The sequence below is a fragment of the Drosophila takahashii genome, chromosome 3L (genome assembly GCF_030179915.1).
Source record: "Drosophila takahashii strain IR98-3 E-12201 chromosome 3L, DtakHiC1v2, whole genome shotgun sequence".
Lineage (NCBI taxonomy): Eukaryota > Metazoa > Arthropoda > Insecta > Diptera > Drosophilidae > Drosophila > Drosophila takahashii.
This window is the reverse complement of record NC_091680.1, coordinates 23,816,996-23,831,078: the sequence shown is the minus strand read 5'-3', so window position 1 is coordinate 23,831,078 and position 14,083 is coordinate 23,816,996. Positions and strand designations below refer to the sequence as shown.

General features: G+C 36.1%; 2 protein-coding genes across 9 annotated transcripts in view; both read right to left on the bottom strand.

The window, feature by feature from the left end:
- nuf (rab11 family-interacting protein nuf) overlaps nt 1–14,083 on the bottom strand; it is a 48,339-nt gene that overhangs the window by 13,678 nt on the left and 20,578 nt on the right. For 5 of the 7 annotated variants that reach the window (XM_017142004.3, XM_070215669.1, XM_070215670.1 and 2 more), the window contains 2 exons: nt 10,384–10,422; nt 9,534–9,648 (listed from right to left, as the gene is read on the bottom strand). In XM_017142004.3, the coding sequence (XP_016997493.2) occupies nt 9,534–9,648; nt 10,384–10,422 (154 nt within the window). Of the gene's footprint in view, nt 1–1,517; nt 1,708–9,533; nt 9,649–10,383; nt 10,423–14,083 lie in introns of those variants that run through there. The other 2 variants (XM_017142003.3, XM_044393859.2) reach the window with 1 other exon arrangement.
- LOC108057660 (peptidyl-prolyl cis-trans isomerase) lies at nt 2,658–3,541 on the bottom strand. Of its 2 annotated transcripts, none has more exons than XM_017142016.3 (2): nt 3,384–3,541; nt 2,658–3,283 (listed from the first exon to the last, which is right to left on the bottom strand). In XM_017142016.3, exon 2 carries the CDS (start codon nt 3,281–3,283, stop codon nt 2,789–2,791), a length of 495 nt encoding a protein of 164 aa, XP_016997505.2. In that variant the 5' UTR covers nt 3,384–3,541; the 3' UTR covers nt 2,658–2,788. The 2 variants fall into 2 exon arrangements, with proteins under 2 accessions (XP_016997505.2, XP_016997506.2); XM_017142017.3 differs by having other exon boundaries at nt 2,658–3,321; nt 3,384–3,526.

Here is a 14,083-nt window from a genome sequence, read left to right as displayed (position 1 = left end):
ATAGGAAAAATAATAATCAACAAACAGAGCAATGACAAGGGGCTGAAGAAAAAGAGAGCGATCCCCCCGAAAGAAAAGTTTTTCGCCATATGTCCGAGGGTGATTCTCCCGTCGATTCAGTCCGTCTCTTTTTGTTTTGGAACATATGGTCTTTGACTCAGAGACAGCGCATAATTATGTGGAATTTTTATATGGTCACCCCCAACCCAACCGCTCCCAAAATCCCTCCCCCATTTTATATCTTTTACTCATTACTAAACAAAAGCGCAAGTGAATGAGCGTGGACACGAACCGAAAAGCAAAAGTAACGGGACGCATGCGGGATTGGGATTTGATGGTAGTATTCCCCATCCACATCCATCTCATCCCATCTCTTTCGTACACCCCCTTTTTTGTTGATGTCATCAGAAGTTCTTTTCCGTTTCTTTTTGTTATTGTTGCTACCTTAGGCCTTTTGCTTATTGGTTTTAATGTTAGTTTTCAGTTCCGGTTAGTTGTCTTCTTCTTTTTTTCTGCCTCGGGCACAGCGCCGTTAGCTTTATATGCCTACTAATTGACGAACCATCGCTAATGAAAGAATATTTTCTTACCAAACTTAACGGTACGGAAAATGCCTAGTAGAAGAAATCAAGAGAGAAAGAAAAGATTCGAGCTATTTTGAATGAACTTGAAAATGCCATGGGTGATTCGAATTGGAGGGTCATCTTGTGTTGATATATTTAATTCCATTTTTATGGGAGAAACTCTTGAAATAAATGGCTAAATAGTCTTTTTTGGAAATTGTTTTTCACGGATTAAGAGGCCTTTTGCATATAACAAAATATATATATTCTTTTCCCTAGTTAACTGATGTCCCATCGTGAATTATCATTGAATAGGACAAATATTAAACTTGTCCAATATCCATAATAAGCTTCGTCGCAAAAAAATGTATTTATTTACACGCTTAATTGGTTACTTTAGCCCACACTGAATTTCTTCTGTTGTCCGGTTTATGCACATATGTATATATTTTTTAGTTATATTATCATCTTTTATTTTTTTTCATCAATTACTGTCAGGGCTTTATCAATTTATAATGCCCCATATCACACAGTTTCTTTGAACTGCATTTTTTATTCTTTCATTTTGTATCATTAATTTCATCATTTATCAATTTTATGCCACACTTGATTTCCATTTTTTTTTTAATTTTTCGATAAAACACTTGACAGACTTATTCAACCGCACTTTTCAATTTAAGATCAATCAACCAATATATTCGCCAGAGGGTATGGAAATTGGAAATGTGAGGAAAGGGGGGCTTTTATTTTTATTAGGGTTTTTTCACATCAGACCATAAAATTAACGTGTTTTGGCTTGATTTCTTTTTTTTGTGAAATAAGCGTTTAATAAGCCATAGGCACCTGACACAGCTGATAAACGATTTCGATCGATAAAGAGGTAACAAAAAAAAAACACCGAAAAAACACACACGATTTGAGGTAATTTTGAATGAATTTTCTTCAATTTTAAACCTTTTATTTTGGCTTTTTTGCTTCAGGAGAGCAGCAGCAGCAGCTGCATTTTCCTAAGCATTTTCCTTGGCAGTTGCATTGCACAACAACAAAACACCCGCGCGAGAGAGCGCGAGAGAGATAGAGAGGGCGGCTTTTTCTTCGCCTTTCCGCTTTTTTTAGTGTTGTTAGCGCGGCAAGAGTTAAATGCAATCTGAGAGAGGAAAGCGCTGAAAAGTCAGCGCAAAGCCGCGGCCCCTCCTCTGCCGCCGTCGCTGCTTCTGCCGGCGTCGACTTCGGCAGTGAACGCGACTTGTTTTGGGTGCCCAAAAAAGACGAAAAGAAAAACAAAAACCAGAGCCCCAAAGAAAAAGAAAAACAAACGCAATAGAAAAATGCCACTAATGCGACTTAGTAGTGTTGGAAATTCGCATTGCATGCACTCGCAAAATATAAAATGTAGTTGATTTTTATTTTCATCATTTAAAAAATAGTTTTAGTACTATATAATAATACTGGAAAATACTGGAAATAAAAAATAAAAAACTATTTTTAAGCCAATAAAAATTGTTGCATAATTTGTTATATTTGTTTAAAATAAAAACTCTTTGCCATGTAAATAATTTCAATTTTTGCGTTTAAATAAATGACGAAAGTGACAACAAACTTATTGGGATCGAATAAATTTTAAATAATTTTGCGGTCGAGTTGGCATGCTGGCATATGATTGATATTGATTCTAAAATATACATTTTAGATGGCTTGTTCATTTTTTACTTCCCCTATAAGAAAGCGGTTTTCAGTGTGTATGACTTAATAGACATTTGCAAAGTGCATTTGGGTAAAGTGGATAGAAAGGCTTGAGGGAAAGGTAATGGGAGACAGCCAAAGAATTGAGTGGAAGGAATCAAAAGCGACATATGTATGTATGCGAGAGCATCACTTGAACTTAATTGAGTCAATTAAAAGTAATGGAAAAGAAAATCAAAGGAAAATGAGTCAGGGAGCTGTACCAGTCAGGGTGCTCCAGATGATTCAACGAATTGGTCTGTAAAACGAGCTATTTCCCCGAAAGAATATTTCTGAGTCAATAATGTAAATGTTATGATAGGAACTCTATTGACTAACGATTCTATTGCAGGTAAACAAAAGAATGGAAACTTTGTTTTCTTTCTGAATGCTCCCTTATATTTTGCTTTTCATTTTAAACATTAACATGAACTTCGCAAGATAATTCCAGTGTGTATCAAGATTAATTAAATTACGAGTGTAAAATTGTACTAGCTCCCTTTTTACAGGGAACCGCAGTCTGCGATGATGATCTTCTTGCTGGTCTTTCCATCTTGAGATCCATAGGACTCCACCTTCTGAACGATATCCATTCCCTCGACGACCTTGCCAAAGACAACGTGCTTATTATCCAACCAGGTGGTTTCCTCGGTGCAAATAAAGAACTGCGATCCGTTGGTATTGGGCCCAGCATTGGCCATCGATAGAGTACCCGGTCCCGTGTGCTTCAGTTGGAAATTCTCATCGGGGAACTTATTGCCGTAGATGGAGCGGCCTCCGGTTCCGTTTTGCTTGGTAAAATCGCCACCCTGACACATGAAATTCGGGATCACCCGGTGGAATGGAGAGCCCTTGTAACCGTAGCCCTTCTCGCCGGTGCACAGGGCTCGGAAATTCTCCGCCGTTTTGGGCACCACATCCGATCGCAGCTCCATCACAATCCGTCCGAGCTTCTGATCTCCCGCGGCTATATCAAAATAAACACGCGGCAACGACATCTTCGCAAATGCCGAGAATTTACGTAGGAAAGCCAGATCTATTAGGGTTAATATCGAATGTCGCCTTGTCCGAAAACAAGTAAAACAAAAATATATTTACCGGATAAGTTGACGGAGACAGTTTGATAGGAAAAAAAATAAAATTCAAAGAGAACCTTACAGCCGAACAGTTAGAACTGAACTGACCAATTTGCTGAGCTGTCTAGGAATCTCAAAAAAGGCTGGTTGAAATAAACGGCAAAGCCACCTTTATAAAATCTATGAAATCCAATCTCAAAGCCTGCTTTTCACATTTAATAAACAAGTTTGAATCAGTGGAAAAGAGCCTACTTGATAAATTAACCCTAACCTGTGTGTTACATTTTTTTTTAATATTAATGATTTTTTTTAATTTTAAATAGGGCCATAAAAACATTTTAGTTGAAAAACCTTAAATACCATTTTTTAAGAACCCCTAGATCACTACCTTTAAATTGTGCTATCTTTACATTTCACACGTACGTATACGTAATATTGCAATCTTTATTTACTCTTCTAATTTGTTTAACCGACTCTTTAATCAACGCAAGACCCGCAGATCGGTAAACGTTTAAAGCCAGCACTATTTACTTTTCATTTCCAGCTGTGTACCAACTTTATATATCCACCCGATGACTGTGTGTTTGTATAATTAGGCAAAAATATAGTCAATATTTGTGTGTACTGTGAGAATGATTGAAATTTAAAGAAGTCGCTATTGCAATTTGAATTTATTCTTTTGTTTGTTTTCAATACGAACGTATAGCACTCCTTGAAGTCGCTTGTATTCCGATTTGTTTGTGTTTGGCTCATTTTGTGTATATGTACTGGGTTTAGTTAGTTGCCAAGGCAACAATGGCTTTTTGGCTAGATATACATAAGAATTTTTCTAGAGGGGAACTAAGAAAGGTTGGTGTACGATAAGATTGGCTAGTAACCAAGGAAGTTGTAAACAAAAAGTTAAGTAAAGTAAGCCAGATATATTTATCTGTAAAATATATAGGAAAGCTCAATTCTGCGTTCTATATTTAAAGAATATTTAATAGAGCTTTTAACGACTTCCTAATTATAATCCTTCCCCTTTCGACCCATTTTCTTACTTTAAAATCAATGTAAAAAATAAGCTCGAACTACTTCAATAAACCCTCAGTTTATCCCATCACAAAATGCCAAAAGTTCAAGATGATTTAATGAAAGAAGTACTGGCAAAAAAAAGGTAATTCACACGTAGGCCGTAATTGTTAACTCAACTCTCCACTGTCTCATTATTTATAATAAATTGTTGCGCGGCCAAATAGCGAAGACAAGAAAAGATAAAACCCATAGTTGGCCAAGACAAGTGCAGCCTCAACTGAACTCGAACTCGAACCCGATTCGATTCGTTTTGACTAGTTACCCATTAATGTAACGCCCCGTTTGCCTTGGACAACCTTGTGCAAAAAATAATATACGAAAAGCGAGTATGACGTAATGGAAAGCGTAGGATTTCTACTGCTCCCACTGCCACGCCCCCAGAAATAGGCGCCTCTTTTGCGAGTGTGTGTGGGAACATAAATTCACATTATGGCCAATTCTTCGGGCGATTTTTCAGCTTAGATAAAAGGCAGACAAGAAACACTTTTGTGGGTTCGTTTTAACACTTACGTTGTGGAATTGGTAAGATAAGAGTGCTCGAGGTAGTTTTGTGTTTTTGACTATTGTTGTGCTTACCTGGAAGTAGAGGAAAATAAAGAACGAATTATTATTAGATTTGGAATAGCAAAAACTAAGATAATGGATATGGAAATGAGGTGAATGTAAAGTCAACATTAGAACAACTTTAATGTCAAGCAATGTGGCATTTTTAGGAGGAAGTAGAGGGGAAAATGATGGAAAGGAAGAACAGCAGTTAGTACGAAGAAAAAATTAAAAAAAAATACAAATAGTTAAGAATAATTGTATTCTTTTTAACAAAGCCCTCCGATGGATATAAAAATCCCAGACAAAGAATAATATTTTACCGGTAAAAATAGCTGATAAATATTTATCGCAAGCCAAAAGACCGTTTTACTAATTCCGTGCCATCATCGATCGATCCATCAACTGAAAACCGGCAAGAAAAACGGTCTCTGCACCCACTGAAAATGGGCTTTTGTCTAGCAGTTCGTGCCATTCCGTTCGCCACCTGCTAGGGACGTCTTATCGATTAAACAATTTTGCTGGCACCTTTGACGCCCACCTTTAAGACCTGCCGCCGCCTCAAGTCGAGGCCCGGCACAACATAAAAAGCATAAAGCCGAGCCGAATGAGATATGGAGGGAAAATACAAAAATAATACGAAAAACGCGAGTATAAACCATAAACGAAAATCAATTTTTAACCCAAATGTGACGTTGACCCAGAAACCATCAAAGTCCCAAAGACAAAGGGACCCACACACCAAACGAATTGAAGCATAAACGTTGCAATTATCATAATTAATGCAAATGCGCCTTAAAGTAGACCGAAGTAAAAACGGAATTAAATACTCAAAGACGTTTATGAAAACGTTTAGCCCAAATGGGTCGAAATTGTTGTGATAGGACAGCTGTTGCAAGTCCATTAGGGGGAGGTTAATTGGTCGAAATGACAGGGAAACTGGGTGATTTACTCATAGTTGAATTATATTTTATGGCCTGCAGTTTGTGAGTTTTCAAATATTTATTATTTCTTATTTCTGCGGTCTTTCCTAATCAATCTACTACTAATTTCTTATAGCACCAAATAATTGTAATAAATAAGCTGCTGTTCAATAAAAACAAATGATGATTTCGTTTCCCCAACATTTTGCCCTTATTTTTTCCTTCCTGCTGTCTTTGGTCTCATTTGTATTCCATTTATTATATTTATGCATTCTATTAGCCAGACACCTGGTGGTAGTTTTTTGTTTATGCGCTGTCTTGTAGGTGGCTGTTTCTAGTCAACGCCTTCACCAATGCGGCGGGGAGATATATATGGGCACTTCCAAAAAAAAGTCCACCAAGCCAAAAACCTTGAAACTTGAATAAAACATATTTCCACATGATTTTGCCCCGATATTAGTTTCTAATTAGTTGGATACTGAGCTTAACTACAAATTTGGTGTATAGTTTGATTATTTTTATGACAAACCCCACCAATATACGCAAAAATCAGTTTTTGGCTATTTTTTTGTTATTTTTTGGACCTGTCTTCTGTTGTAAATTTATCCTATAGGAATGCTAATATGTGACATTTTTCTGTACTGAATGCTTCATTCACATGCTAAACTATTAAGTTAAAAGCAAAACATCCAGCAATTGAGAGATAGAGGTAAAGAAATCCGCTTTACAAAACAGTCGGAAAAAATGTCCCGAGCGACATGTCCCGAGCGAATGTGGTTGAAACTGCATAAAAAAAAAACGGCAAAGAATTTTTGAGTAAAACCAAAAGCATTTCACAGCGACATGTTTGAACAACATTCTAAAAAAAAATCGCATTCAAATATTCCATCAGAATTTGCTAATTTCTGGTGTTGTATGAACTTCCCCGAAATCCACTTCTATTTTTGTCCCGAGCGAATACGGCAGTTTTTTACCGATATCTTAAAAACTAAAAGTGGTACAAAATTAAGATTTTTACCAAAAATAGAGCTTGGGAAGAGTAAAAAGAAAAGCCCATAATTCAAATTAAAATCCATTGTTTTACAATTTTTTTTCAACTTTAAAGGTGTGCAAATGTCCCGAGCGACATTTTGGAATTGCCCATATATAGTATGGAGATATAATGGAGCAGACAAAGTCGGGGAGATATTCAATTCGAGAGATTACCAAATCCTAAACATTTTGCTTGGGCAACTTGAAGTGATGTCGTCACCGCAGATACTCCACTTGTGCATGTATTAACCCAAAAAACCAAACCAAAAAAAAAAAGATTTCTTCCCCACATCTCTTGCAAACTCTGACAATTGAACAAATTGCAATTGTGGCATTGTCTTCTTGGGCCTGCCTACAGTTATAATTGCATAAGTGCGACGATGCAAAACAGCTGGAAAGAGTCTAAGACGAGTGCAGATTTTAATCAACCTCTGACAGCGCTGGGAAAACTGGGAATACGATGTCAAGATCTCCGCATCCCAAAGCCTTATGTAATATTTTTCGGTTCAATCCAGTGCGATTCGTTTCTTCCGCATTAGATTGTCAGAAGAGTGACCTCAACTTAATTAAGCCAACGAAGCATTGAAAAAATTCGGGACGGGGTTCGGAAATTTGGGCCAACAGAAGTGAAAGAAGAATTAAATAGAAAATCGTATTTGGTGCAGTGAAAATCTTTTTGGATACGCTTAGCACTTTCCTGGGCATCGGGCCAAGGTGAGATGTGGAAAGTTTCTTGGCTTTTCTCCGTCCACTTTCAAACAGGGGTTGGATTAAATTTTAAGTCAAGAGCAGCTATAAAGGCAAAACCGTGTTGACTTCGTTTTCTTTTTTTAAAACTAAAAATTCATATTTAAAATTATAGGGAAATGTAATTTGAAATATAATTGTTATAAAAATCAATAATTATTGACTTCCATTCATCCATTTTACATTAACATTAAAATGTATTACTAACATAACATTTCGAGTGCTAGCGCATTATACCTTACTATATTTTCAAGTAAGAAAACAGTTATCGAATAAAACATTATCTTCGTTAGTTTAACTTCTGTTTTTCTACTCACAACTCATTTCGTATTCAGCGCCAAGTTACACACAACAATCAAACCAAATGCGAGGCACTTCTTTGCCTTGTAATGATCTTTTGGCCCAACTCCACCTGTTCGTCACCTGGCCAAAATCCCCTCCCCTTCGCCCACAAATTGCACTTCCGTTTCCCGCTGGCCTGTTGCATAAAAGAACAATCGCACAGGGGCGTTTAAAAATTGATTCGTACGTGAGATTTTTCGCAAAAATCATTTTCACTTCTGTTTCTTTTTTCTGCTTTGTTTTTTCCTGTGTGCTTTTCCACCTTTCCTTTTATGGTCGTCGCTGGCGACTTTTACCAGGTTCATACTCCTTTTAAATGTTTATTTTAAGCAATTATGCAGAAAGCAATTTTACACCTGCCCCGATCAACATTACATGTGTGTATTCCTATCGCTTGATTTTTATTTTCTTTGCTTTCTTTTAGGAAATCTTAAAGTGCAAAATGGCAGGAAGGAAAGCCTTTGTCTTTGATTTTTAATGATTGGAAAAAAGGTGATTCAAGACATAAGTTTTAAAGTTATTAGGTGTTAAAAGACGTACTATTTTTTTGGTAGAAAATAGTTTTGCAAAGTGAATAAAACCATAAATCATACTCATTTAAAAATACGACCGCAACCACAAACGTTTTGGACTCTTCCTCATATATTACAGATGTTTCCCACAAGGAAAAGCGAAAATATGCCCCAAAGGCCTCGATGATTTTCCGACCTCTTTGGCACTCAATCAAAAAAGCTCTTACTTGGCCAGTGGGGATTGTAATTGGCGGTAATTCAAGGGAGGCTAAGTGAATTTCAATGACCTTGAGGCGCCAATGTACTCCCCCATTGGCCATGGCCAATTGCGGAGATCCCGCTGAAATGCTTTTGCTTTTTTCGCTTTATATAATATACTATAATAGTCGGCTGGGCACAATCGGATTTGATACGATCCGCAGAGATCGCGATAGACAAGAGACAAGAGCAACCCACACAAAAAGCAAAGCACTGAATTTCACCTGCCAAGTAGCCACGAACTCCCAGCGAAATACCAGCGAAGGTGACTGCCACAGCGATTGAGGGAGAGAAAACACGTTTTAATTCATTTTGGCCGAAGATCCAAAGTGAAAAGTCACAAATTCACTTTTCCAGGGAATTTTTTTCCCAACAAACATACGAAACATTTTCGGAATTTCGTCTCAATGAAAATGTTTTTCAAGCTCACACACATGAAAGTTGGTACATTCATTTTGCAATTGCGAATTCGGTTCAAGTGCGGATTATTCCCCTTCATCGGCAATTTCTTTGATGAAATATCAGACATTGACATTTTTTTCGGCATATCATGCAACGGTAGATTTATTTATTTATTCCTCTATTTTGTGTCCTTTAATGGTAAAACTTTGAAATCAAATTGTGCAAGACAAATGTGTAATAAGTCGCAGAAACTAATGTGGGTTGATGTCTTAACGAAATCTAGATATCAGGGCAAAGCCATTTTTAAGCAGCCTCCTCTGTATTTAATAGATTACTTACCCTATAATCGTAGTCATGTCGATTCTCCAAACTTATGTCGCTGTACATGTCTTCGGTTGTATCACAGTTAGAGCTACGGCCCGATGAGTTGAAGCTCGATGATCTATAGAGTTGGCTAAAAAGGGTAATTAAAAATATTTAAATTAACTAAAATGAACAGTTGTTTAAGAAATGATTTTCCCTTTTGACCCCAACCTATGCCCTTTGTTTTGACTATTTTTTTCATATTTTTCATTAATTGATATTTTAATTTAAGACGATTTTTTCCACGTGCAATTTATTTTTCAAAACTTATGAGTTCGCGCCACATTTTTGAATTTATTCGTTATGTAAAAAGAGTTTGTAGTTTTACTTAACTTTACTTTGCGGGCGCCACCTACAGAATGCACGGCAAGGTATGGTTTGTGTACCCACTATCTGTGGCGAATTCAAACGCTGTTAACATGACTGTTAAGTTAACATTTTTGAGAATGTTAAAAGTGGGGGACGTTTTCTACAAAAAAAAGTATACTTTTAGGCTGATCTTGGGCAAGCCTGGTCACTCTAATTCAAACGCTGCTACGCGAATGTAATATGTGGCCTACTTTACGGCTGCTTAAAGAGAATTCGTTAAATGTTGCATACTTTTCCGCAATAACAATAAATAAGTACTATGGAGCAAATTACCAGATTTTGCGGCATTAACATTATTAAAAGATACAAAATGTAACAAAAGACTCTCTTTTGTAAATGAGGATCGACTTTTAAAGCGCCAATTACAAGGCTTTAAAAAACTTAGTTTTTTGCCAGCAAAAAATTTGTCAACTTCTTTATATAAACCCCAAATTGTAGTTATATGTTTTTAACTCACCTGGCTAAGGCATTAGAACTAATCTGCCTGCGACCGGAACTGAAAAGTACAAATAAAGAGTATATTAGTAAGTTATATATAATGCAAAGACTTTTCACACTTAACCAACAAACCACCAAACCGCTAAGAATGGATAAATGCTAATTTAACCCTACGCCTAAGCCAACCACAACCTATAGAAGCCCTTCAAAATTGAAGAAATTCTAGCAATTCGAAATGCAAATAAATTAGCTGGCATTGAATGGCCAACAAAAACAGGGAATTACCAACTAAGGCAACTTGTAAAACAACTTGACGCAGGCAGCCAAACAAAAATAAAAGGAAACCAAACACGTGATAATGAAAGAAAAAAACAACACCACCAAAAGTGGCAGCCGAAGTACAACAAAAATGTGCCACCCACGCGAGCAGGTAAAAGCCAAAATGCAGCCAAGAAATTGTAGCAGCAAAGAAACGTCAAAGACAAAATAATTGCGAAAGATGTAGATGTAGACAGATAAAGAGACTCAAATAGAGACAAAGGCGCAGACGACTGAATTTCGAGTAAAAGTGGAAAAGTGGGGGAAAATGTGTGTTTGTGTAAAGTGCATATCGGGAAAATGGGTCAAAGGTGGAAGACATTTTGCAACTACGAATGCTGAAAGCCGAGTGAAGGAGAAAGGAAATGGGAGATAAAAACAAACTGCCGGAAAAGTGTCTTTATTTTTATAATTCTTGGGGAAAGGTATTTGTAAAAAATTTAATATTTAACAAAAAAAAGAGGAATTGCAATGGTCAATTTATAATATATTTTTGTAAAAAATTTTTTTGAGCCCGAACCTAAAAGAACTGCCACAATCTCATCACTACAAAACGATTTAGAAACTATAACATCACCTGCATTTATGAGTGTTTTGTTTTTTATTATTGCCTTAAAGCATTTTGCGGTTTCTATCCGAGGTGATCACACATGGCAAATTCATGGAAAATGTTTTGCTTTTTGTGGGGCCATAAAAGCGTAGATATGAAAACCGCAAATAGTTTTTGTTTTGGAAAATTGAAAATAAGAAATCAAGTAAAACTTGCAAAGCCAGAAAAGTTTGCAAACAAAACGTTAGCTATTCCACTTTTTTCCGCCCGTCTTTCTGTCTCACTTCGGCCTCAACTGAACTCATTAGCCCACTTTTGAGAGTAGTTGAGCTAAAAACACAAAACATTCATGGAAATCTATCTCATCTGGTTTTATGGCACTATGCGAAGGCAACTTTATTTTATGTTTTAATTTACTTTATGTAAAAACATCATACAAATTGAAGTTGCGTGCTCGTAAAAATGCAAAAAAAAAAATCTAAAAACAAGCCAGCAAATTATTGCAAATTGACCAAAGCCAAAAAGTGTTGAGGGGACCTGCTGCAAAATGTTGCGCAATTTTTGCAGCCAAAAAGAAGAGGAAAAAATGCAAAAAAAAATCATTTGCGGTTAGTTGGATAGCTGCTTTTTATGAGTCAGTGGTCCGGCTGGCATTTTATTGATGCAAAGTGAAGTTGACATTAAATGGCAGCCAAAAAGTTGCAACTTTGAATTCGACTGACTACAAAAGCCAGTTTTTTCAGTACTCAAAAGTTGTATTTTACTAGGGGCAGCTGTCTACATACGGCATAATAAATAAGTGCAGACTGAATCACTTTTATCAGCGATATAGCATAAAATGGAGTTGAATAAATATATTTGTAAGACGAATGGTTTTTAATTTCTGTTATTTAGATTTTTATTTTCAATTGCTATACAAGTGGTAGAATTTTATTACTATTATATTATTAAAGGTAATCAAACCAAACTAAAATAATAAAACAATTTATAATGGAAAATAGATTATATAACCAAATTACTTGAAGCTACTTTTTTGGTTAATTTTTTTTGTTGTTTGCTCACATTTAACTCAACATTAAATCCACATAAAAAAACAGTAAAAGAAAATACCGAATCAAAAAATGACAGTTAATTGTAGACAAAAAACGATCAAGGTAATGGTATGTAATCTCTATAGCAACCAACAAAAAAAACTGTTTAAATATGATTAAGGTCGTTGGCAGCATTTCGAGGAGTGGTGGAAAGGGGAGTGGAGTCTGAATTACTGAATCAGTTTTCAGCATTTGGGTAACCTTGAATTTCAGAGAGGGAGTGCTTGAAAATTTCAATGAAATTTGAGACTTTGACCGGAAATCATATAGCGGTTTTCTTTTCTTTTTTGTACAGACTTTTTACCTGAACATCAACTTTTTGGGGGATTTTAAAATTCCTCACACAATTTCAAAGGTAATATATATCAGCAGATAAAAATAAATTTGAAGAAATTAAGGTAAAGACAGAAAAACTGTCCAGGCCTTATACCAAAACACCTGTTGAATAACAAAGTCTACCCCTCTGTTTTAACTTTTAACCACTCATTGCAAGCTCATTTCCCTACCTCCCACCGCCCCTCATTTATTCTATTCCCTCTCGCAATGCGTTCCGCTTCGTTAACCTTTGCGAGGGGTCACCTGAAAAGGGTGGGAATGCGAGAGGCACGAAAAAACAGAGAGGGAGCTTTCAAAGGTATTTTAATTGTTATTTAGAATGAGTTGCAGTCATAACCAAATATATACATTTTTATGTAATTTTCCATAGGTATTTTATGGCCTACAAAAATGGTATAATCAGAAAAAATTAAAAGTAATGGGAACAAGGCAAGCTTATAAGAAAAGTCTTACACTATATCAACTAAAAATTTAGATTAACTGAATTAAGTTAAGATATAAGTTTATTTTTAATTTAATTTTGTTTAATACTTTTCGGAGCACCTTAAGTTTAGAAATATCAAAGAAAATGTCTTGTTTTTTAATGTTTTGTAGTTTATTTATATTTTATCTCATTGTATACAACTTCTGTTATGAAAATCCCTCCCGTAATGTACTTCTTTTGTTTGTATGGGACTTACAAATAAATATATCGATATAATGGGTGATCGTCTCGCACAGAGATGACAAAAACGCATCAGTTTAAGACATTTAACGTTTCTGTACGTCACTTGCACCTTTTAGCAAGAAACTGTTAATTAAATGCAGGGGAAGTTCCCCTTCTTGTCTTCAACCAAAGTCACCTGACAAAGGGTCCCGTCTCATAACGAGTTTAAATCTTTACACAGAAATAGCAACCAGTTTGCCGTACTTGTTATGAGGCTCAGCTAAAATTATAGTAAAAGTCAAACTTTTATGATTGTCAGACCTGCTCTTCAGACCTCGTCTTCCGAAATTAAATAATCATCTAAGTAAAGGTGGCAAAAGTTTCTTGAACTTTACTGCTTAAAATTCAAAACAAAAACAGAAACCAACAATGAGTTTCTTTTTATTGCCATTATCTCCTCGAGTTTCTTTTATTTTCAGCGATTCTCTTTGTTTTCCCTGTCTTTCCTTTCCTTAGTGCAATTTATGTCTCATATTTTGCGCGCCAATCCTCAAAGCGCGTCAATCAATCACGATCGGATTATGCAAAAAAAAAAGGAGGGGAAAAGCAAACAAAAACAGGGTAAAAATGAGCTAGACAAACACCTGTCCCCGTCAGGTGAGATTGACCCACATAAACTGGCGGAAGCTTTTTTTCGGCTGCCCAAATCAAGTTTTCTATTGCAGAAATTGTTGTTCGCAGCGAAACGCCTCAATGCACAGTGGTTTTGGGCTTACTG